General features: G+C 43.7%; 1 protein-coding gene across 5 annotated transcripts in view; it reads right to left on the bottom strand.

Moving 5' to 3' along the window:
* brd4 (bromodomain containing 4) overlaps nucleotides 1-22706 on the bottom strand; it is a 31068-nt gene extending 8362 nt beyond the window's left edge. For 4 of the 5 annotated variants that reach the window (XM_079747215.1, XM_079747217.1, XM_079747216.1 and 1 more), the window contains exons 1-9: nucleotides 14237-14872; nucleotides 4232-4679; nucleotides 3684-3821; nucleotides 3421-3556; nucleotides 2046-2389; nucleotides 1381-1761; nucleotides 1125-1253; nucleotides 650-883; nucleotides 182-426 (exon numbers count right to left, since the gene is read on the bottom strand). In XM_079747215.1, the coding sequence (XP_079603341.1) occupies nucleotides 182-426; nucleotides 650-883; nucleotides 1125-1253; nucleotides 1381-1761; nucleotides 2046-2389; nucleotides 3421-3556; nucleotides 3684-3821; nucleotides 4232-4679; nucleotides 14237-14334 (2153 nt within the window). In that variant the 5' untranslated portion in view covers nucleotides 14335-14872. Of the gene's footprint in view, nucleotides 1-181; nucleotides 427-649; nucleotides 884-1124; nucleotides 1254-1380; nucleotides 1762-2045; nucleotides 2390-3420; nucleotides 3557-3683; nucleotides 3822-4231; nucleotides 4680-14236; nucleotides 14873-22644 lie in introns of those variants that run through there. The other variant, XM_079747219.1, reaches the window with a different exon arrangement.
* Nucleotides 22707-23339: the final 633 nt, after the last annotated feature.

Genomic DNA, 23339 nt, shown 5'->3' with positions numbered 1-23339 from the left:
CCATTTAATAACATTAAGAGAGCCCTCTTTTAACACGACCCAATAACCTGATAATCTAGAAATTTGTCATACTCCAGAAGGAGCAGCGGTTCTACTTTATAAGTGCGGTGCCAACTGCATCCTGCCACAACAATATATTAGCGTCCCCCAGCTCCAGTGCACCACAGCAGCCCGGACCGACCTGGGCTTCTTCTTAGGCAGCAGGTCCTTGCTGCTACTGTGGCTGGTCTTGACCTTCTTGGGGAGCTGCAGCACCGGCATGGCCTCCTGGATCTCGTCCACCAGGGCCGTCATCATGCCTCCCTTCTTCTTATGCTTCTCCTTCTTCTTCTCCTTCTTCTCCTTCTCCTTCTCCTTCTCCTTCCTCTTGGGCTTGGTGGCCTGCGGCTGGGAGAGGGCGGCCAGCTGCTCGTGGACCGCCTTCAGCTGTAGCACAGAGACGAGACGCTTTTTGGTGAAACCGGCACAGAATAACTGAGACAGACTTCGGACGCTCATAATGGAGACGCTTGACTTTGAGGAAGACTGCGACCTTAAAGGTGCTTTGACTACCGACGACATGTGTGCTCGCTGCTTAGGATCGAAGCAAACGACGTCCCCGAATGAACGAACTACAGTCCCACCCCTCCGGCTCCTAACGATCACGCACCTGCTCCTGGAGCTCGGCCAGCCGCTGGGCCCGCTCCTCCTCCGAGTCGTCCGTGGAGGAGGACGAAGAGGAGGAGGAGGAGCTGGAGCTGTCGGAGGAGGAGCCAATGCGGCCCAGCGGGGGCTGGGGCTTGACGGGGGCGGGGTGGTGCAGCAGCGTGGGGGGCGGCGGCACCGCGGTCGGCTTCATCTCCAGCTCGTCCGGCATCTTGGCGAAGCGCATCTCAAACACGTCCTGTGGGGCCCAGCAAGAGACCATTTAGCGTTTGTTTTTTTTTAATTTTTTTAAATCACAAAACTTTGATATGACCACAGATGTGAATGTTTGATTCTAAACTTGGCATACATGTAGAGTTGAGAGATATGTTAAGGGGGGAGAGATATGTTAAGGGGTGAGAGATGTGTTAAGGGGTGAGCAATATGTTAGGATACGCATGGGAAAGTTTAGGAGTCGACGTGTTTAGAGTTTGATGTACCTGTAGCTTGCGTGCCATGCCCACAACTTCGTGGTCGGGGGGGTTGTACTTGTAACAGTTTGAAAACATTAACCGCACATCAGCAGCGAACTCCTGGGCTTCCCGGTATTGCCTGTTCTCCAGCTTGGCCTGGGGAGCACGTTGTCAACATTAAGCGTCACCCACATTCCTTCCTTTTGTTACGCTGAACAGCCACCTGACACCGCTATGTGGCAGTTTTGCCGCAAACCGCAGAACACAACAAGATCACACACACCTTGATGCTGCTGAGGTCCATGGGGTGTTTGATGATCTCGTGGTAGTCGTGGAGCCGCAGCGCGTTCACGTCCACGGGCTTGTAGAAGGGCCAGGCGTAGGCCGTGTGCTTCTTTGAGAGCATCTCTCTCACCAGGCTGCCGCAGTAGCCCAGCTGGTCCTGGGGCTTGGGGCTGAGCCCGCCGGCGCTGGGCCCCGTACCCATGGCCACGTGGTGCTGGGAGTCGGGCGCCTCTTTCTTGATGACTTTGGTGGGCCGCGCGCTCTCCCGCCTGGGCAACGTCTTGCCCGACTTGGACTCGGCCGCCGGCGACGACTCGCTCATCTGGTCGTTGGCCGTGGGCGTTGTGGTGTCCGCTTTCCTCTTCTGGCTCTTTCTTGGCTGGACGGCGACAGGAGAGAGCGATGGAGATAATGAGACACCGTGGTGGGACAGCATGCCCGAGCACGTTGAACTACAACTACACTGCGAGACTAATTGTAAGCTATATCTCTGCAAAGACGGGAGGAGAAAAGTCAGACACATTCCATCTCAGATAATGAGAGATACTCTGCCGTAACACCCTAATGTCCCATCTGGGATTAATAAGGTACATCCCATCGTATGGTGTACTACACTACAAGTATACCATTTGCGCTGTTGCAGCCTCTGTAAGCTCTACTCACTTTGATCATCGGCGGAAGGGTGTTCTGCAGCATGGGGGCAGTGCTCTGGATGGCCAGAGGCGGGAGGGTGGTCTGGGTGGGGGCCGGCAAGAGGGGCATGACGTGTGCTTGAGGCATGCAGTCCATTGGGGCCATGGAGTAGGGGGCTCCCAGCTGCGGCGCGTGGCTGGGTAACGTAGGGGGCACGCGGGGCGGGAGGGCTTGCATCACAGGCTGGGGAGGTAGCGACGGTAGGCCCTGCACCGGTCCCCGGGTCTGGGGCGGAGCAGAGAGGTTTGACAGGCCACGTGTGTGAGGGGTCGTGTTCGGCGAATCCACGAGGGGCCCCGGCTTCATGCTCATACCTGGTGGAGAGACACAAAGAGAGATGGGTTTTATTTACGCTCAAAACGCCCCATCCGTTACTATGGCATGAGCGCAAAGATGTAAAGCGCCCACAGCGCCTCCCATGCCTAGCGCGGCTTTCTTTCTGGACTATTTGGATAAAGCCCAGGGGATCTATGGTCTACAAGGACTGTGTATTGAAGCACCATCCCAGGTTCTGTTCCGACTGCATGGTCTACAAGTTTGTCGCCTACTAGTCTGCCCATCAACAGATAGCTGAACTCCACGATCATCTGACCTGTGGAGACTTGCACCGGGTGGCAGACGCAAGAGAAGATCTTGTCCCCAGCTCCCGGCTTTCCTACCACTACCCTACAGCTCTGCGCTCCCATGGACCTCTGCCAGAGTATACCTCCCTACTAGGAGCCTTTAGACAGAGAACCTCCTCATCTGTCCTCATGTCTCTTTGTCCCTCCTGCCATGCTCGTTGTGGGCTGATCTATGGTGCAATGTGTGGTCCTCCCTATAGCCCAGACCCTCTGCCTCGCTGGTGCTCACGTTCTGGACATTCAATCCGAGCTAAATTCAAGAACAACATCTTTCTTAACTTCAGGCCAAAGAAATCTGTCCCTTTCAACTACAGCCAATAGAGCTAGGGGTCAATCCTATCCCCCATTAGTTTCTCCACTTGCATGCTTCCCTGTGGCCAGTCGCATCGGTTGTATATCCTACAATTTTTACATCCACAACACTCCGCTATATGAATAAGTAATTCCAGACGATTTCAGTAGCCTAGCCACTCTCCAAACCTGTTTAGCCTCTATAAAACGGACTGGATGTCACTCAAGTTCCTTATTTAAAAATACATTTTGGAAACAGCTTCTTAATATCATCCCCGAAAGACTTGAACCACTGGCCCCCAATGTCAATCCAAACTCTAAGAATCCAGCCGTTATATTTGACTCTCAATAGAAATTCGAACACCTGTCCACAAATGGACTCAGTCCCGTTTCTTTCAACTCGGAGACATTGACATAGTTGGACATCGTACCTCCTTCTCGCCTGCCCCGGCCGCGGCCCTTCCCCGTCATGACAACGATCTCGGTCTCCTCCTCGGGCATCTCGGACACCTTCTGGAGGAACACCTTCTCCAGGGCCTCGGCCATCAGGACTATGTCGTCTCCTGGCTGCAGGGGGAGACGGAGAGGGTTGTTGACCCCAGTTCAGTTTGAGTCATCCATGGCCAACGCTATGAGGCTCTGAGAGAATTGATGGTTCCAAGTGCTCGGAGAAAACCACACAGGCCCAGGTTACCTTGTTGTATATGTAGCAGTTGGTGAACATGGCGGTGAAGTCGTGGATACATTCTTGGGCATTCCAGTAGTAATGGTTTTCAAGCCTTTTCTTGATTGTTCCCATGTCCATAGGATATTTGATAATATTGTAGTAGTCCTGGAAGAAATAGGGGGAATGTAAGCCAACACTGTTAGTGTTTATTCTAGGTGTGTCTGTTTCAAATGTTGAACGCTTGGCTTGTAATGGTTTTTTGTTAACATTAGTTCTTTGAATAGGTTCAGAAGATCAGTTTCATTACTGCTTAGATGTCTAATTCCCATCTGAATTGGGACTAAGCGTGGCCAGAAAATGACCTTATAAAAACAAAGATGCTTCGAAATAAATGCAATGGCTCCAGGTCAAATGCATTGTTCCACTAAATTTAACTCTTAGCTAAAATGTTGATTTGGTATGAAAAATGTATTCCAAATTTTGACATTGATTCTGCTTTTTGGGTTTAAATTAAAGATGCACAAGAGACACTGTGTTGCATTGTGCGTACACTACAGATCCAGACAAGCACTTACGGGCAGGCTGAGCTTGACAGCATCCACCGGCAGGTGAAAAGGCCAAGCGAAGTTGTGCTTCCACAGGGACTTGAGCACCACCTTCAGCAGGTACTGCAGCTGGTTGGTCTGCCGCTTGGGTCTGTTGGGGTTGATGTACTCCGGGGGTAGGGGGTTGGCCCCGGTGCCGCCCACGTGCACCTTGGCTGGGGGCTGCCCCTGGCTGCTGCTGCTGCTGCTGCTGCTGCTTCCCGACATCTGGGAAGCATTCAGGCCGTCCCCCATGCTAGGAAAGTGGCGTGCGGGTTGGGGTCCCGGAGCGGGGGGCGGGAGCTGAGGTGGAGCAGGAGCAGGGGCAGGGGCAGGGGCGAAGGTGGTGGTGTTGGTGGGACACCAGTTTAGTCTTGGCCCCGGCACAGACTCCACTGACAGAGCACTGCTGATCCCATTGCACTCCTCACTGGACTCTCTGCAGATGAAAAGCGGAAGAGGTTGGGAGCCATTACGCGGCAAGTCGGCCACTGATTGAATTTGGTACAGAGCCATCGTTATGACGAGGCGGTGATTCAATTTCTTCTAAGTGGAGTGGTCCCAGCTACTGAAATATCAATTTGAATATTGCAACATGGAAAGCTTCAATGTGTAAAAGATGGTGTGCTGGGAGCCTAAAGCTTAAGCCCAGAACTGCAAATCAACATATTCACATTTCCGTATCCAACATACATTTTCAAAAATATCTTTGTTTGAATTTACTTATGGCCAGGGATGTGTACAGCTTGTATTACGTTATGATTGCTCCCTATGAATCATTATTTGTGGACAATACACCAGACACTCGAAACTATGATAGGTCACATCACGGCTTCTCAAAACTTGTTTGTCAGGGTTGTCTATGTACCAGTGACAGACAGGGATGGGATGAATTATGAATTGAATCATTCCATTACAATTCCATCTGATTATGTATGTAGTAGTTTTTTGGTTGGTTATTACAATGATATTATACCGTTTATTTCAGCCAAATACAAGGCCAAGTTGAAGTTGAATTGGCCCATGCATTAGCCAATTAGCCTGAGTGCAAGAAAGCTTTCCCTCTTTTTTAATTAGTTTTATCGGTTTCTGATTTTGATACATACTCTATATGGCAAGTGCAATATATGTATTGTCATTACACTAAAATCGCACAACCGCTGCAGTATAGTCAATTAAAGACAGTATACTATAGCCCGGGTGATCATATTATCAAAAGCAAATTACATTTAAATATCTAGAATTAACACTAAGGTAGGTAAACGATTTGATATATAATAAAACAAGACACAAGAGACAGGGTAGGCTGATAGTTATATTCAACATTAGAAAGACTAGACTGTGTCTTTCTCCAATCAGTTATAAGTGCTTTGATTAGCATGAAATCATCCAGGAAGTCTAGTTGAGATGATAAATCAAAGAAAAGGGTATGCCTTAATGTGTATTTCAGCACTAAAAAACAAATTTCACCATCTTTCAGAGATAACCCATGATCCAAACCATTTACAAAGAAGAACAAATGTGCCGGTTGTTTACTAGCAACAAGCACTTAATCTTTAAGTAAAGCCTTATTTAGTGTTGACTGATGACCGGCCACGTACACACTCATGTGATGTGGCCGATATGCCTCGAACCACTTGTACTCAAAACGTATTGGAAACAAGGTGTATGCCGGAGAGCAAAGACTGCTTGGCAGACGTCTGTGTATACGTTTCCCCCAGTTTATTTAAACTATGTAAACAACTCAAGGAATGCCGCGTCTCTGCCCTACGAGGTCATGGGCTGATCCCTTTGGCTATCTTATGGCAGCTGGAAGAGAGGGTCAGGGTCCGGCAGACAGCACACCAACACAGCTTCAGTGTCTCTTACATACATATACACACACACACACACACACACACACACACACACACACCTAACTATAGCTGGGAAACTCCTGTACACCCCAGTTAACCCAGCTGAGTTATATCATTAAACAACTTCTTGAAAATAATGATAGTAAGTTACAGTATTATTAGTTGTAGTCAATGGTAATAATAGTAGAAACAATGATAATAGCATTACGCGTAGTTAATGATAGTAATAATGAAGAGAGAAGAAAGAATAACAAAGAAAAACATGACCCACTCTCGGACACCAACATCATAATCAACCACTGCTCCCTCCCGCACGCCAATTTGCTAACATAGGGGATGGCCTGAATCCTGCCCGGATGTGGGCCATGGTTGTTTGCAGATCTGCACAGTCACACCTTATACTACAAGTTTCCAAAATACCCTCTCTTGGACCCCGCCTCAACGACCAATGTCCAGACGAGCTCCACACATCCATACACACCCCACCTCGCCTCGCATTTGACCCTTGGTCATGATATCGAGGACGTGCTAAAAGGCACTTCGATGTCACGAAACAGAACATTATGTGCCATCAGAGCAGAGTGGAACGTTTGCAAAGTGGTTGGCAGAGACTGGCAGAAAAAGAAAATACGATTTTTACTTTTCTCCATATATTCTTATTTCTGTAACACTAATAAAATGGCATAATTACTATATTGAAGACCATCTATGACATTAACATTGTTGAAAAGGTTCACTGCCCCTATAGGAATGCAGGTTAAGTTCAATAGACTTAAGTGGCCTACAAGGTTATCTACATAGAAAAAGTGATGGCCATATACAAACACAGAATGCATGATTACAGTCTTCGCCAGTTGGGACGGGATGCACATCCCTGACAGCGCATGGACTTTGACACCCATGCAACTGACCAAATAACTACTTACCGTATAACGGTGACCATAGAGGTAAAAGTTAACATGGCCTTTTTTTCTCCTTCAACATTTCCCAGAAATGATTCTTGTATCGTTTACGGAACTTAAATAAATGACAACCCCCCCCGCAGGCCACCCAGTTAAATGCCCAAATGAGGATTTCACAACCTCACACGTTTGGTGAAAATGTCTACAACTAGTAGGCAGACTCTATGACTATTTCATAACAGCGTTGCACCATATTATGTTTTGCTGTGAGGTGGGTCGAGCCTGGCCAAGCGTTGCCTGCTTACTCATGCTGCCTCTGCCGTCACCAGGTTTCTGGGAAACCTATCCTTTTCCCTGTGGCTGGCTGCATTCCTGCATAACCTCTGTCCTTCAGGGCTCAGGTCAGCCACATCAGGGCTAGGGTGATCACGAATGCTACAGGGATACAATCACTGTACTAACAACAGCCAGAAAATACGTGACTAGACATTAAAAAATAAAGGACAACTTTGATAGGAAAGAATGTCCCTGAAACAGAAATTGAAGTGTCTGATCAATAAAGAATTGTTTGAAATAATGTATTAAAAAAGGAGAGGAGGTCGCACAGTTCAATACAACAATGCGATGATGCATAAATCCCTAAAGACACAGAATAGTGCATGAGACCGTGTAATGAGTCACTCTCATTACAGGAAGCAGGCCAGGACCGTGTGATCGCTGCCTTGGCCAGCCCAAGGCATTTCAACTGGTTTAGCACGGGGGGCTAAAACATGAACAGGTGATCAGTATAGAAGTTTCAACTGGTATCAAAATAGCAAGTTATTAACTTGCCGGCTATAGTGAGTATTTTCATATGATACATATTTTTTGTGAAGTCCCAAGCACTCCATAGTACAACAATTAACATTTACAGCTGCTTAATGACGAAATCTTAAAAATCATTACAGGTTGCAACATAAAATCCCTTAGAGCATCTTGAATAACTTACCATCAAGATCTTGCAAGTTGTTCACATTTCAGTTTCATGATTAAGATTGGTCCGGCATCCATCCCATTGCAACCAACTTTAAAAAACCCAAAAGTGGACCGACCAAACACTAGAAGGAGTTTTAGGTTATAACTGGCTGGGCTTTAATTTACATCTCCACCTATTCTGAGAAAAGTCTTCAGTGCAATTTTCTGTAGATCTTTTAACATCGTTATTCAGTCCATTTCAGATAACATGGTTTTGATTACTCTGTTGATCGCTACCCTTTCTTCTCGCGCCATCATCGTTTTAATTTAATTCTGCAGAATGTGATACTCACTCCTTGCTTTGTCATGAACTAAAAACCGGCTTGCCCTAGAACTGATTGGGCCATCAACCTTTTGTTTTGAAGTTAAAAGGACTGCAATCTGAACTTGCAAGCCCAGGATAGTGTCACGAGGCTAATGGTGTGGTGTGTTGGAGAAAAAACATTTGCAAATATCTCTGCACTGCCAGGCGCTGTTGGTTTTAATTAAAATATCCTTACCACCCTCCAGTTCTGTTTAATAGCTCACAAAACAATGTCTCTTCCATAAAACACTACTCACCGCTAACTTTTTAGGTTTACAGCCCTCTTCTGCAATGAGACACGATTGTGTTTACAGTTCCAACATGGCGAAGATAATGCAAATGGATCTTGTAAAATCCCGCCATGCATGTTACGAGCGGGCGGGAAGTCTGTAACCTAGTAGCTCAAGTATCCAACAAGGAAATAAGTATTAATGTGTTTGGCTTTGGGACCCAGTAAAAAAGCCCCCCAATTGTGTTTACTGATATGCCTTAGAACCGAGGTGACAGAAGGCTGGGGAGGACCGTTAACCCGGGAGTAAAACTGTTTTCTGATTGCCCTGCAACAGGGGGATTCTTTTCCATATTTTAAGAACAAACAATAGTAAGTGATCAAACTTACAATCAAGAGCACAAAAGCCTTTTATTTTCTTCTAATTACACTGCTAGATGCCTTGTGTTTTTAGTGGTTTGAAATTGCTGAATCTAATGAACTCACATATTGATCGGCTCAAAAGGCGTTGATTGCAGAACTACAGTCTACTACTACAACTACATTATTGTAACTTTAACTTAATTTTTGTACTCAGAATTTAAGATAAAGCCAATCACAATTTGTTCACGTTTGTCTATACATGTAGATATTATCACAGGTGTGTTGTAACGTTTGCAGTGCTATTTCCCAAAGAAAACTAGAACATAACTACAAGCAATAACGGGGGCTGTGCTCTAAAATTTGAATTGTAGCATCATCGTAAAGATGAGTTGTTCACAATCTCTCAGTGAAACATAACGGGTAAAAATAAATAAATAAAGTGCATTATCATAACCAATAAAACTAGATTTAGAGGCTGCTGTAGACATTTTAAATGAACACCTCAAGAAAGTGCTCTCTCCCTGGTTGAACACAGTAGTGTGCAATTATACAGACTGGCCATGTTTGATTTCGTCGATTATTATATTAATTACCGTAGATTATATTAACCTATATTATAGTAAATTAAATTAGGTTAATAGTGGCCTGTATTTTATGTCAAATTAAAAGGCAGCAGCTGATATGAACAGATATGCACATGTTCATCGTCAAATGGTAAAAGTTAATTTACTTGTAGAGGCGTTCAATCATTTAGCAGAGGTGCGGCGCCTTGCCTACAGCTGACGTGAATGCAGCAGCCTGATGGTTTATAAAGATTCGAGGTAATTTTCCCACAGAAACGTTATGTTAGGGACCCACCCAACCAACGTGGCAATAAATTAAGAGTCCCTTGCTTTCGCCAGTGGGGCTAAAAACGGCTGAGAACCTTGACCGGTTGTTGCCAGTAGAGTTTAATTGTAATGGATGAAAATCCAAATGTAATATGCCCACAATCGCTGACAGCTTTAACAAAAAGAGCAATCACATCTTGTGAATCTTTCATGACATATTGGCGAAACAAACAAAAAAAAAACAGAAATTCTTTCATTTTGGACTACGGTGAAATCCTGATATACTTGGTTCAGTTTAAAGATGTTTATCCATGCATTACACAATTTATTAATTGAGCATAATTGTCAGTTTAATTAGTTTCCCTGATAGTAAGCTAATCAATTGTATTTGTTTACTGTGCTGTGTATTATTTGATATAGACATAATAAAGAATGAAAAAGTATCCCTTCCTGGTGCTTTATGCAAGGGAGACCATTCAACTATTTCAGGACAACCAGAGCTCAATGGTATCAGGAAATTATCAATCTGAGCCAGGCCATTTGTCGGGGCGGAGCCTTAATTTAGGGAAGATGGTGGTGGCAAGAAAAATAAAAAAAATAGTCACTAGACACTGCAACAAGCCAAACATTTGGTGGACCACAACTCCCAACTTCTAACTTCCAAGAGGCCAAGTCAAACTCATGGAGGCACAATATCAGGATGTTCCAGCTGGCCTCGGGCGACACACAGAACGACATCATATGTGCTATATAAACACTACCAGGTGGCGCGCGCGCACACACACACACACACACACACACACACACACACACACACACAATCAACTAGGTGAATAAGGTCTACCCAGTACTCTCTTTTAGATATAGTGAAATTAAACATAACTATCTGACTACTAGGTTACGGTACTATGAAGTAGAAGGGTGGAAGGGGAAATAAAGATTGTTCGGATTCAAAATATAAAATGTGTTTTGGTTTCAACATAAACGATTTGCCTGTGCAAATTTGCCAAAGGTCAAGTTCTAGGCAGAGTGCTTCTGTTTAGTCAGATACATAGTCAGAACATATTGATATCAGGGCCCAACACATAGTAACTTTCTTTACATAGCAAAACCCCCTTATTTTATCGTCACCTAGCCGTAGCAGTTAATAAGTACTCGCTTAGAAATGGTGATGGAAGTGGTGATAAATACCTAAAGAGTTCGGAGAGATTTTAGGGAAAGAATTTGTTTGTTTGAGATTGCCACACCGATCACAGCAGCACTACCAAAATTAAAATTAAACAACTATTTTGGTGTAATCTATTTAAATTACTATCAAATAAATGTAATGTCATAACATTACGTTCCCAGGAACTTGACAGTGTATGCTTATGTGTGCCTGAGATCTAATCGAAAAAACTTTGCATTACAAAGAAATTCAAATTGACCATTGTTTGGAGTGATAATCGTTAAAAAAGGTCTGTTAACCTCGTCAGTCTTACTTTAAATCAGTTCAAGTTCAACAAATATATTGGGACGCCTGCATCACACCTGAGACCCAAATTGGCAACAATATCCCTTTGTCCCCTTTTTGACATAAGGACTCCTAAGGCTTAGGTTTCATAGTATAAGTGGAATAACATGTTCAATAGCCCAAAAACCTTTTGAGTACACTCAGATACACAGTCCAAATCTCAACGACAACTTGTGTACTGGCCACGCAGATTGTTAACCGTTGTAGGGATAGCGGGATGCATACACTTAACAGCTATTTTAATGTACCCATTTGGAACATTCTTAAATGTGAAAAGTATACGGTTTAATCGCATATTAGACAGGTCATTGTTTTGGGCAGGGTACTTGGTAATTTGCCGATTGCGTAGAAATAATGACGCAACAATGGCTCTATAGAGTGGAGTGCTATGGCCTGACGACCTCACTTGGAATCTGTGTCCTCGAAGGTATAAACCGCTAGACACATCACACCCGTGATCCCGTCTCAAGTTTCCCACGTCAGATAGATACTCCTACAGATTTGCCCCCCGAGTCAGTTTATGTGGCTCATCAGGCCAGCTGTGGTCTCCAGCATATCAAAAGGCCAGCTTCCTGCTGCTGCACGGCCTTCGTTCGCCCCACTCTGGAATAACAGTTGACCTTTGACCTGGACATAGATCACTTTGGGCCGCTGCGGAATGTCTGGAAGGGGAGGATGTGGCTCATGTTACCAAGGAGAGAGGGATGGCTTGGAGGGCGAGGGTCGCCTCAAATCACACCAGGAAGTCTGGTACAGAGGCGGGTCACACCGTGACTGACCCACATAACAGACGAAGGGGCTTCAAATAATGGCAAAATATCTGCCCCCTCACAATGGAAAGCTTTGAATCATTTATGTGCAGGAGCGACGGCTCGGTAAAATGCAGGCGTGCAGAATTCAATTGAGAGTCAGAAAGAGTGTCTTTTTGCCTGAAAGCAGAGCAATAAATAATTAATGGCGCCACAATGACATGGCCAAGAACGCCACCCCTCAGCTTCCATACCAGGCCTTCACGTCTCTCCTTTTCAAATCCCCTCTCCTCATCTGGCCTGTCTCCAGGGACCACCAGACCTCTGTTGTTCGTTCTCCCTGTCAATACGTGAGTCTGTTGTATTGATTGTTTGCCAATAGGGAAATATACATTTAGTCTTTCCGTTAGTGTGTTTTCACATTTGCTATATTACACAACTAGTTGTATCCGATTCATCAATGACATTTTGAGAACATAGGTTGTGTCAGGGCTCATGCTTGTGGTTTCTTGTGAAACATTTTTCTATTTGTATGACAATATTAGGAGCATGATTGTATGATGAACTGAAAAACGATAATATTAATATAATATATTTTATAAAAGCACTTTCTATCAATAGAGGAATATTTCCTTCTCTTTTGGGCAGCCAAAGATAAATGTGTTTCAAGGAAACACTGCAGCTGTGAGGTCATATCATGGCCTTAGCCGTATGATTAATTTATGCATTGTGTTTTTACCTAGAGCCTCAGTTTTCTGCAAGAGACAGGACGCACACAAACACTAAATCAGACTGACTCTCACACAGGTGTTGCATGAAGAATAAAATGATTTAATGAATCGTGGGGGGGCGGGGGGGATTCTGCTGACTAAAGCACAAGGACGCCTCTGTGTCTTCAGACTTAATGTGCATCTGGATTACAATGGAAGCCCGAGCTCATACACAAAAGTGTTTGTCTGCTGATCATAAGACAGATGCTATTTTTGAACCGGCACGGGGCTTTTTGTAATTTCATTCAGCCTACTGAAGCCAGCCTTTCCTTCAAAACATTCTACACTTACTAAAAAAAATTGGCATCACACCAGAGCTTTGCCCTGATTAAACCTGCTCAACTTGCCATCTTTTGTTTTTCATTTGATTGGTCTCACTGAATACTGGAGTTAATGTGCTTTGCCCCAAGGCTTGTACTGTAGGCTCTATTGCATTCCAGTCCTTGGGGATTCTACATTAACATCCAACACTCGTCCGAGGTAGAAAGATGTCTGCCGAGGCAATTCTCTATTTTATTGATTTTCTATCTTGTGACCTTGCTAACGTTGTTTAGAGGAGCTCACCACTGACTTTTAATGACCACAAGGAGGTTTGCCAGCTCATGACTACAGGTTTAACATCAAAAGCAAAAACAGAAAATAACATCCTAGTTACAAACACATGTGGCCGCTATTAAACCCACGATTACATGGCATTACTTTGACCAAAAGCTATGCCGCAAGAATACGAATTTAGGCAAATGTAGATTTTGGCGAAGTCAGGCTGATGAAAAGAATATGTAGGATTGGGGGAAACTAAGATCACCTCATTGCCAGTAATTGCCTCCAAGGATATAAGCTCAAGGAAACATTCCACATGCAATGCCTGAAGCCCTGATGAGTCAGTACATGAGAACATAGACTGACTCACAGACTCAGCATGACTCAGGCCTCTGTAGCAGGAAACTAACTATATTGAGCTGGGTTTCCAAGTAAACGCTCAGCCCCCCTTAGTGAAAGAAAAAGGCCTAACCCATCAAGGAACCAGGAGAGGTTTCAAAACCTTGGCTAACGCTAAACACACACACACACACATACGCGCACACACACACACACACACAACCCACCCCCTCTTTCCTTTCCAGTCCCCCTCCCCCTTTCCACAAAACACACACATACACACACCCACCCACATACACACACCCACACACCAGGAGGTCACTTGTTCTTAGCTTCTGGCAGAATTCTTGAAAACAATACAATTCCTGAGAAAAACCCAGTAGATTCTCGTTGAGACGTTTGGTTAAAGGACTCACACACTTTCTGCTACTACTGACAATAAGAAAGTCCCATAAGAACCATGAGCTAAGCGGTCTTTTATCACATATAGCAATTCATCATTTTGTTTGTACTGGGCCAATGACGTAAGCTAGTTTGAAGAAACTGTCCGGAGTTTCTGAGAGATTCTGCCCTATGAGAAACATTACCTTTTCATGGAAACTGAGTGTGCAATTTTTTCCAGAAGGGCATCCAGTTTCTGAAAATCCAGCAAATCGTTTGACTTGGCATGCATCTTGTAATCCATTTAAACACGCCACAGAAAGATGGCGAAACTCCAGTAAAAAGAACAAAAAGACAAGTTTTCCTGTCCTCTCCTAAGCTTTATCTCAATCACAAAATACAGGAAGAGATTCACTCTTAGGGTTCCAGTTTGTATGTAAAATCCAGGTCATTTAGGTACTCTCGTTTAAATCCATTTCGAGTACTGGGTTGTCTGTGTTTCCAAACTACAAAAAAAAGAGAAGACAAGCCGGGAGCTCGGGAGGTTTTTCGGCCAAGAAGTGCGGCTGTAGGGGCCTGCTGCCTGCGGGTTGTGTTAGCTGTGAGAGCCGGTCTTTTCCCTGCCCCATCCCCCTCTCAGAAGCACAACGGCCCAGTTGCCACAGGCTCTTCGCTCCATTGTGTGTCTCCTCTCCCAGGGACTCCCCCACTCAAATGGACACCAGTGGCCGAGGGTGGGGGGGAGGAAAGAGAGGCCAGAGACGGTCCGCCGACAGCGTACAGGAGGCGGCACACCGATTCAGATTCCCCTCGATCGGTCTCTCTCCCTCCGGTATAGCAGCGTGCTGTTACTCAACAGTAAAAATGGCTCTGCTGCTTCCTCATTCAGTGGTGCCTCAGCCACACACTCACCCCTCCCTCTTTTGCTCTCCTACACACATACGCTCTATCGGCCCCTCCCCTTCCCCCTTCCCATTGCTTGAGTTCCCCTGCGATCTCCCTCTCTCTGTTACACCTTTTGTCATCCCACCCCCTTTCCTCCAAGCACCCCACCCCCCCCTCCATCGATTTCACCCTGCCCTACCCCCACTCACTCCTTTCCTTAGAGTGATCTTGCGTGTGCCTCACCCACCAATTGAAGAGCTCCCTTATCCGCCCGCCCTCCCTCCCTCCCTCCCTCCCCCTCTGCTCCTCTCTCACCATCGCTCCGTCCCTCAGGAAGCGCTCACATTATGGCTAGACTACGCCAATACAAAAGCAGCCGTGCCAAGGCCTTGTGAACTTTGAGGCTAATGGGGGAAAACCAAAGACATCAGGGGGGAGGAGGCACTACGGTAAACACTGCGCAATCAGACAAATGATACACAGCTGTGGACAAACACTACTTATATGAGCCCTCACTGTTGTTGCCAATAGGTGTCTAGATATAACGGCCATAGTGCAAAAAGTTATGTGAAATATATAAAGAACTCTTTATTTGACTGATATTACCAACTAAAAGACAAGGACCCAGGATGTGAGACATTCAAAATTGCACAACTTGGAATATCTCTTATGATCAAACACTACAAAGTTTGAGGAATGTCCACGAGACTTCACAAGACAGAAAGAGGAAGTGTGTGTGGGGGTAATCTTGTGACCAGACCTGCCCTCTACTTTCTTTCTCACACACAGTCATAGTGACTACACTAATCAGTGTTGGGACACATCACACCAGGGTGTCCCACGTCATTGGTATGGATAACCACAAGCATTCCAACAAATCTCCCCCTCACAATTATAGCTTGCCAATGGTTTGGTCTATAACTAGAACAACGATTTAAGCCGTAAACGATCATACACTCCAAGGTCTTTGTGGAAAATACCACCTTAAATTCACAGCCATTTAGGGTTTGAGTTAATTGATTTATTCTTAACCTTCCATGCTCAAATGCTGAAACAAATCTTCCTATTGCTGTCAATTAATCAATTAAGGCCTGCCACGTCTCCTGCAGTGCACAGGCAATCTGTTTAGGGCCAAACTCTCCAAGCAATCAACTCTTGCGGAGCGAATGTTTTTGACACAAGCCATGTTACTGGAATATGTAATGCAGCATTATTAAAAAGACCAAGTAACAGAGTAGAGCCGGAATCTTGTGTACTGATGAAACATCTGAAACATCAGATCTGGGCGATAATTCAATATTATTAGAGCCTGGGACAGCCTGTACAAATTAATATATTGTCAATTACATTGGTACTGTACACTTGTGAGGTTTTAAAAAGCTTTAGAAAAATATAAAATCTTCATTGTTTCTGAACCCTGCTTATTTGAGAATGGGAAACACACCTTAACACTTTCCAGGTTGCCATTGCTAAACATTCAAGTTGGTCCCAAATTTGGAAAATGGAGGGCCTGGCCTCCCTCCATTTTCCTTACACAAGATAAAAATGCTGACTTAAGCGATTTCTGAACCGTAGGCAACTGGGTGAGAGAAGCGAGGGGAGGGATGAATATGAAAATCCATTTTTAGTTGTTAGGCTAGTGAAGCATATGCAGTCTCACTAAATTATCATTAAGGTTACATGACCGCCTGTCCACAAGGTTTAACCGATTGCATCCTCAGTCGGCGGGTTTCAACAGAAACTAATAAACCAATTAAAGGCATCTTAGAGTGATAATGTTTTTAATGCAATAATCCTGCACCAACAGCATAGTGCTGCTTTTTGAATGTTGCACATTAGTGAGCACAACTGTACACAACATAGCCAAAATGAGCAGTTTATGTGCAAACAGTGGTGGCTAGCATGCTGTAGTTATCTCCTGCATTTGGAGGAAGGCGACAAGACCGAGCGTTTCACATCATGGAGGACTATGTAAGGAATAAACCACGACAGGGATTCATCTGTGGTAATGCAACCTTGGCCGTATCACCACCCCCGTCACACATTATTTTCTAATAATGGGACTGCCCGGAGTGGCTTACTCTGATTACAACAGTTACTGCAGATATTGAACCCAAATGGTTAGGGGTGCAACGGATCACAAAACTCACGGTTCGGATCGTGTCACGGTTTTTGAGTCACGGGTCGGATCATTTTCGGATTGACAACAACAAAAAAGATAACAAGACAAATACATTTAAATAAATTTAAATAAAATAGACTTTAAATAAAATCTTCAAATGTGTAAAAACCAAATAAAGTGAAAGATTAGGTAATAATCCTGCTTCCTTTAAGCATAGTAAATATTTTTTAAAAATTGCTTGCATCCACCTAAAATAAAAACTTATAAAATATAAAAAATATTTAAAAACAAAATAAAGTGCAATCTGAGGCATTATTCCTTCTTTTAAACATGGTTAGTAAATAAAATAAAAAATGCCTGTGTCCAATGGAAGCACAGCAGACCTGGATTTACAACTTTAAATTCAGGATGTCTGCATTACCTGGGGAGAGTTTAGAGTCATCCTCATCTTTTTTTTTTCCATCAAGTATCGTAGCGAAATACAGTTTCTGTTGTGTTTTATTTGGCATTTTGTAAATCCATTGATTTCTGTTTGAAGCCTCATTGCTCGTTGACCGGAAAAGGGGGCTGGTTGTAGTCTTTTCGCTCAGTTCTAGCCCTACTGTTGATACAGAGAACCGAGCAAAAGACTACAACCAAACAAAAGCAGCCCATTTCCGCTTCCGGTTCAATGGGATTTACAAAATACCAAATAAAACACGACAGAAACTGTATTTCGCTATGATACTTGATAAGGAACATCAACGAACACCACTTACCATCGGTGAATTGCACATTTCTGAAAACAAACGTTTAGGGTTGTTTTAAGAACAGTTTTGTGAATGCCCAAAGCCAGCCATTCGGAAGCAGGCAGGGGCGATTCGAAATGAGCCAAATACCCGAGACAGGACCAATAGTCAACATTTCGGTGTGTCAACCACAATATTTCATCCTAGACAAACCAGAAAGGGGGCTCAATGTGCTAAATACCGGAATTGTCCTTTAAACACTGATCACGTGACCACACAACTTTTCTTTTTTTTTTTTAATCAGCAGATCACTTGCGTCCCGAACCGTGAGGGTTGATCCGATGCACCACTACAAATGGTAGATAGTTTCATTAGACAGTAGTTTTAAATTTTTGATTTGAAACAGTTTGAATGTGTGTCACGTCAATGAAAAAAATATGCATCACCTTGCATGGGTTATTAGTAGTGCTGTCAAGCGATTAAAATATTTAATCGCGATTAATCGCATCAATGTCATAGTTAACTCGCGATTAATCGCAATTAATTGCACATTTCTTTATATACTAAATATCCCTTGATTTCGTGCTGCTAGCCTTTTAATGAGATCAGAGTGTTGAGAAGGACAGAAATAAAATATATTTGGTAAGATGGATATAAGAAGAGACCCGCAGTGAATTCAACCCGGTCCACTTGACATCAGGGAGGTGCATGATAGTGGTAGGCCTACCGTAAAACTTCAATAGCCCAGGCTTTTATTTGTTTCAATCACTGAACTTTCGAACAAAACTCTTGCTCATTAAAGGTGGGAAATACTATAACATTTATTATTTAAACCAGCATGAATATTCCTACCGTAAGAAGGCCTATACACATTACCAGGCTATCGAATAACACCTACACACACACACGGCGGCGGAGTGGTAATCGGGAGAGCTGGGGTGGGCCGTTAACGTTTCGGGGCTATGGGGCTGATTACTGCGGGATAACAATATTGCGTTTATAAAAGTTTCTTGCAGCGCCGTCCGACAGCCTGAGCTGTGCGCCCACAACCTCTCACTCACTCAACAGCCGTAACACTCAAAAACTGTCAACGTCGCAACCAAGTCGATTTTGTCTAGAGGGGAGTAACTGAGCGGCCCCTTCCGAAGTGGTACAGCCCAGGTGGTCCTTGAACTGCGATTGGTCGGAAAGAGGTAACAGCTAATGACAACATTGAACTCTAGTACCAGGCTCAAACAGAGTGACACACAAACACACACACACTTTTAAGGAGTTTTTGTGCGGCGTGCTTGTTGTTTTGTTTCCGGTGTAGCTAGATCCGGTATGGTTTTGGAGTTTTTCTTAAGTGACTAGTTGTTGCTAGACAGCAGGTGAAGAAACGACAATGTTTGCCAAACCAAAAGAGCGTTAATCGCGCGATAAAAAAATTAACGCCGTTGAAATTGGTTTGCGTTAACGCCGTTAATAACGCGTTAAACTGACAGCACTAGTTATTAGGGTTAGGATCAGGTATTTCAGGATCAGGTATTTCACAATGGTATAATAGACTATAACAAATAAGGAAACTAGTCAATGGGTAGGAGCTTGACTGAAACCTGGCATCTCTCAAAATTCTAGGCAAGCCCTATTTAGCTTTTCATAGCATTCAATGGGAGTGAAACTACAGGGATTTCCTGTTGCATCACTATAGTTCCCATAAGGGTGTAGATAGTCACAGCCAGATTATTGCGTGTCTTGTATGCACCCACACGTGTATTAATAGTTGTTGCGTATTGAACCAAATATGAAGATAGGGGAGAAACTTCATCTGTGTGGATGTTAACACCACAAATGCTAGCGTGTTAAAGACGTAATCGTCAATTTCAACAGCCTTTCACCCTGCCCAAATATCCCAGGAACATAATCCATGATGGATCGGTTTTATTGAAGCAATCAATAGTACACACACCAAAGTAATCGTTAGTTGCAACCCTAAACACAAGGCTGTACGTGTTTATGGCCATAAAGCTAATGACTTGAAGAGCATAAATAAACACGATAATAACTACCAGAGCCTGACTGACCCTTTACCTAAGTCTAACACACACGCACACACACAATGAGATAAAGTGAGTAGCACTCATTACCCTATCACATCATGCAGCTGATGACATTTACATTTACATTTAGCAGACACTTTTATCCAAAGCGACTTACAATAAGTGCATTTGTTACAATAAGTACATTTGTCATAAGAAGTGAACAATATATCGCTGTCGGTACAGTAAAGACGTTCATAGAACCAAGTGAAAGTATTACAATCGCTAGGCTAACCCATTCCCCGTGTAAAGCAGCGATAGCAGCTACTGTAGATGCTACACAATTAAGTACCTTGAATAAGTGCAATGTACAAGTGCCAGGACGTACAACATGATGACCACTGAGCTCTGCTGTTGCGCAGTGCCTCGTTTCCCCAGATGAAGCTAGCAGGAACTCCTCTAATGAAGCCTCAGACACCATGCTAACTGGCCAGCTCCCCTGTCCACGTGCCATATGCAACCTTCCCAGAGACAATACAGCAGCTGCCAGTGTGACAAAGCCAACCAACAGTGACTTAAAGGAGGCCAACCCAATGGCCCTGTCATTTGACGGATGGGGGGGGGGGGTTGTGAGAGAGAGAATGGGTAGTGTACATGGGGAGGAGACTATGTCAGGGAATCTGAAGGCACTCCCATTAATCATCCAACTACTAGTGCCATGCAAACCAACAGCCAACAGGGACTGCTGCAGGAAGAAGGGACATCCAAAATGCTAACTTTGCATGGTGTGGGTTCGCGTGAAACTAGAAGGCGCTCAATGAATATCTCAACAAAATGTCTGCTATCAAGACCATGGAAGCTAAATGTCAAAGAATTGCAATGTATCATTTCATTATTTTAAAGTGTATGCTTTGTATATCCAGACACATATGTAGGGGGATAACAACAAAAAATGTGCCCTCGTTTCCGCAACCGAAAATTTGTTTTTTAGTGCTGATGTTTGACCCATTGTCAAACCGCAGATTTGCAGGCCTGGACTTAAATGGAAAACCCTTCAAATAGGCCACAATAACTAGCAATATTTTGTAATTGGAAATGATACTAGTACAACTAGATATGTACATTTAGGCTGATAAATACCTTTAAAATTATAACATGATGAATAGGTTGTGGTATAGTTAACTCCCTCCTCCCACTTTCTTAACAAAGATGCGTTTGGATAGAATTTGATGATTGTTTATCATTCAGAGCACACGCTAACCAAAACCAAACAGGCAGCCCATAATATTGACTAAAGAATAAAGACAAAAAATCATTCAAATTTTTAATTTTTCCTCATGCAGTAAGATTGTTCACTTTTCATGCAGGTCTTTCACAAGTAGGCCAAGGTTTGAGTTACCATAGCAACTAAATCTAGCAAGGACAGGCAATACATTTAAAGCAGGGTGACAAAAGATGTCCCTTGCCTTGTTTGTAAAGTCAAGAATAAAAAAATAAAAAAAGACCTGCCCACCTAGTGAAAAAGGTCCAGTAATTACACAGCTACAATATGCTTACAATAATTTAAATAAACACAGTTCTTAACACAGTCGATACAGGATTCAACACAGAAGCAAAGCACTGTTGGCTTCTGTGACCCACTACACCTGAACTCGTTTGCCTTCAATATGTACATAATTACCCTTGTGATTGTAACGCAAACAGCGAATGAACCCACATATAGTCGGTGTGATTATATAGGTGAGTCAGGCTGCCTAAGTGGACGTGTTTATTTGACTTATTTCGTTCTGACACAAAGAAAACAAGAGGATACAGAACAACAAATATATCGTTGATAAATGACACTTCCAATCTATTGCATGAATTTGTTCAGCGGTTGCTCTAGTCTCAATAACATTCACCCATAACCAGTATACGGAATATAAGAATAAGAAATATAAAGAACAGATTGATAAACTAGGTCTTCAGAAAATCCGAATCAGACACATAAATAAATAATGATAAAACAAAGCAGAATCCCGGAAGACAAAAACACAATCAGCAGGGATATTAACCTCAATGTAGGCTACGTTATGTCAAAATACAGAGGCGATACTCAATTCTACAGTGGTATAAACACCGAAAACAATAAACAGACGTATCGTAAGAACGACACAGACAGCTTACTGGCATATGGAGAATGTAACTGGCATACCAGGAGGTTAAATTACATAAAATATGACCGTTGTTGGCGAACGACCGACGGAAAGCTTAGATCACAGGCCATACGGCTATGGTTATTTCCTGGCTGGTGGTGATCCAAATGGGTTTGAGAGTAACCTCCGAGACTCGGGAGAACAATGTCAGTAACTAGTGATTGCGAGATGTTTTTAAATTGATATACGATCTGATAAAGGACCAAGGGGAGGCTTACGAAGCTACATCTGTGCACGAAAGGCTCCTTGGATTGCATTTACTGCAAATAGACGGAGCCCGAATGAGTGTGCGCCATCATCACCGTGACGATGTAACTAGATTGCCACAACACAAGGCAGGCGACGGAGTAGAACCACACTAAATACATATCCGAAGGTGTAACTCACTAGCCAAATGTCATTAATTGTGGAAGATATGTTTTGGGCGCTGTGTGCACATGCAACATAGTGGCTATCGTGTCTCGTAGACCACTGACAACTAACATTAGCTAGCAAGCTAGCGTGAACAGGCCGTCGTTCAAGTCAACTGTCTCGTTTGGCGCCGCATAATATTGCGACCTCTTACGCCTTTAGACCGGTACGAATGTGTATATCACTTTCTAGTCAGTCACGGTGTGGACAAGACAACATGACTAGCAAAATGATGTGTGAAACCGCAGCGTTTACCTTGGTTTATTAGGTTGTCAGGGCGCGCGGATCTTTCTTTCCAAGGATCCTGAACACCTCTCGTCGTCGATGGCGTCACGCGCCGAGATAACGTAAAGAACGTAAAGACTGAGGTACGCGGGCAACTTTTTTGAGGACCGGCGGGTATGCGAAATGTGTTTTGCCTCAACCGTGTCTAATTTGCAATACACAATTGGTCAAAATGACCCAGGGCTAAAATAGATATTTGAAATGTTATCATTTATAGTTTATAAGGACATTTCAGAACCATGTGTAATAACTGCAGTGCGATTGAAATAGTAGAACCATCCAGAATAATATAAAATTCACGAATAAAATATAATAACAAAAAAAATCATTTGTGTAATAAACGCCATCAATCTTTGAAATTGGGCCGGAAAGTATTATATATGCATGTACTGTGCCGCATGCTGAACTATTCCTGTACGATTTTTGGAATAGTTGTGACATGCAGCGCTCCCCTGTGGCCAACGAGTGGAGACTCGACAAAGCAAGATATGCAATAGTATAGTATGCATTTATGGAAGTCGTATCATCGAATCTGCATCTTAAATAAAATAATTCATATATGTATGCATTGATAACATTTTGTGGACACACAACTTTACACTTGTCCTTTATCAAATTAGGTGTGGGTGCTCGAGGGGTTCTATTTAAGGTACATAATAATAATA

The sequence above is a fragment of the Pollachius pollachius genome, assembly GCF_949987615.1.
Source record: "Pollachius pollachius genome assembly, chromosome: 11".
Lineage (NCBI taxonomy): Eukaryota > Metazoa > Chordata > Actinopteri > Gadiformes > Gadidae > Pollachius > Pollachius pollachius.
This window is presented reverse-complemented; position numbering and strand designations above follow the sequence as displayed.